At 43.1% G+C, this 1418-nt stretch overlaps 1 protein-coding gene across 1 annotated transcript in view; it reads left to right on the forward strand.

The window, feature by feature from the left end:
* The window catches only part of LOC108690234, an 8973-nt gene that overhangs the window by 1327 nt on the left and 6228 nt on the right, over nucleotides 1–1418 (forward strand). Inside the window, exon 2 of the mRNA XM_018197422.1 lies at nucleotides 177–829. Coding sequence (XP_018052911.1) covers nucleotides 177–829 — 653 coding nt within the window. The remainder of the gene's footprint in view (nucleotides 1–176; nucleotides 830–1418) is intronic.

Genomic DNA, 1418 nt, shown 5'->3' on the forward strand with positions numbered 1-1418 from the left:
ATAATTATTTTAATAGTTCAAACAAAATAATCTGTTTATATCTAATTAAATTTATAGATATATACTAATTAAATTGTTAAATATTTTAACAAAATCATTTTTTTCCAAATATATTAAATATAAAACTACAAATGTAGATAAAAACCCCTTCACAGACATATGTTTCTCGTTGACAGGAGATAGCTGATGCCGGAGGAGGATCTGACAACAACAACAATAACAGACGACAGTATTTCCGATCACCAAGTGGTATCGTCTCGCTGTTGCTGCTGCTGCTGATCGCTGACGCGTCGAACGGCGGCGGCGTCGGGGGTGGTATAGGCGGCGGGGGCGGTGGCGGTGGCAGCGGCAGCAGCGGCGGCGGCGGTGGCGGTGGTAGCGGGGGTGGTGTCAGCATCGGCAGTGGCATTGGTGGTGGCACTTGTGGGTTGGCCGAGTTGACGTGTCGGGACGGCCGTTGTGTGCCGATCGACGCTTACTGCAACGGCGAGGATGACTGTGGTGATGGCAGTGATGAGCCGACGATGTGCACGCCGTGCAACCGCACGTATCACGGCCGCGAGGGCCACACGTACAAGCTGGACTTGCCCAGGCCAGCCGAGGAACGTCTGCCGTTCCTCTGTCATTTGACGTTCACCGCGGCCGGCCAGGGTTACGGCGAACTAGTCCAACTGCTGTGGGATGCGTTCAGCGTTGGTCGCGTCGACGCGAATGCTGACAACTACTTCACCAGCTGTCCCGAGGGTTCACTCCAACTCGCTGAACTCGGTAGACATTTCACTGGCGGCTCGTGGTGCGGCGTCAGCGAGGGTCGTGCATCCTACTACAGGTACTCTCTTTCTCTCTCTCTCTCCCTCTCTCTCTCTCTCTCTCTCTCTCTCCCCTCTCCCCCCCTCTCCCCCTCTCTCTCTCAAGTTCACTCTTTAGCGTACATTTATACATAATTGCAAGTCTTCAATTTTCACCTGGACCTTCTGATTAAAAGAAGACTGAATGTACTGTAGATACTGCAGATCACTCGGTCTCAATTCTGCAAATTTAAAGAGCTTTTTATTATCAATGATAATATTATCAATGACTAATTATCAATATTCTAAACCTTTCATTAATATTTATATATTTTTCTATTATTCCAGAGTATATACAGAATATTTATTGTAGAATGTTTAGAATAGAAATCAAACATATATATGTTTCAAATATAATGAATTATTAAAAATATTGTGATACGACATGTGTCGTGTCAATCACAATATTGAATCGATCATTTTTATAATAACATTATAACAACGTTATACATTCTTTTATTTATAAAGACATTAAAAGATATCTTTTAGACAATTGAACACATCTAAAGAAGACATATGTACGATGTCTAATAGATGTCTCTCTTTTAAGAGAATATATATATATATATA

Source organism: Atta colombica, unplaced genomic scaffold (genome assembly GCF_001594045.1).
Source record: "Atta colombica isolate Treedump-2 unplaced genomic scaffold, Acol1.0 scaffold30, whole genome shotgun sequence".
In the NCBI taxonomy this organism is placed as follows: domain Eukaryota; kingdom Metazoa; phylum Arthropoda; class Insecta; order Hymenoptera; family Formicidae; genus Atta; species Atta colombica.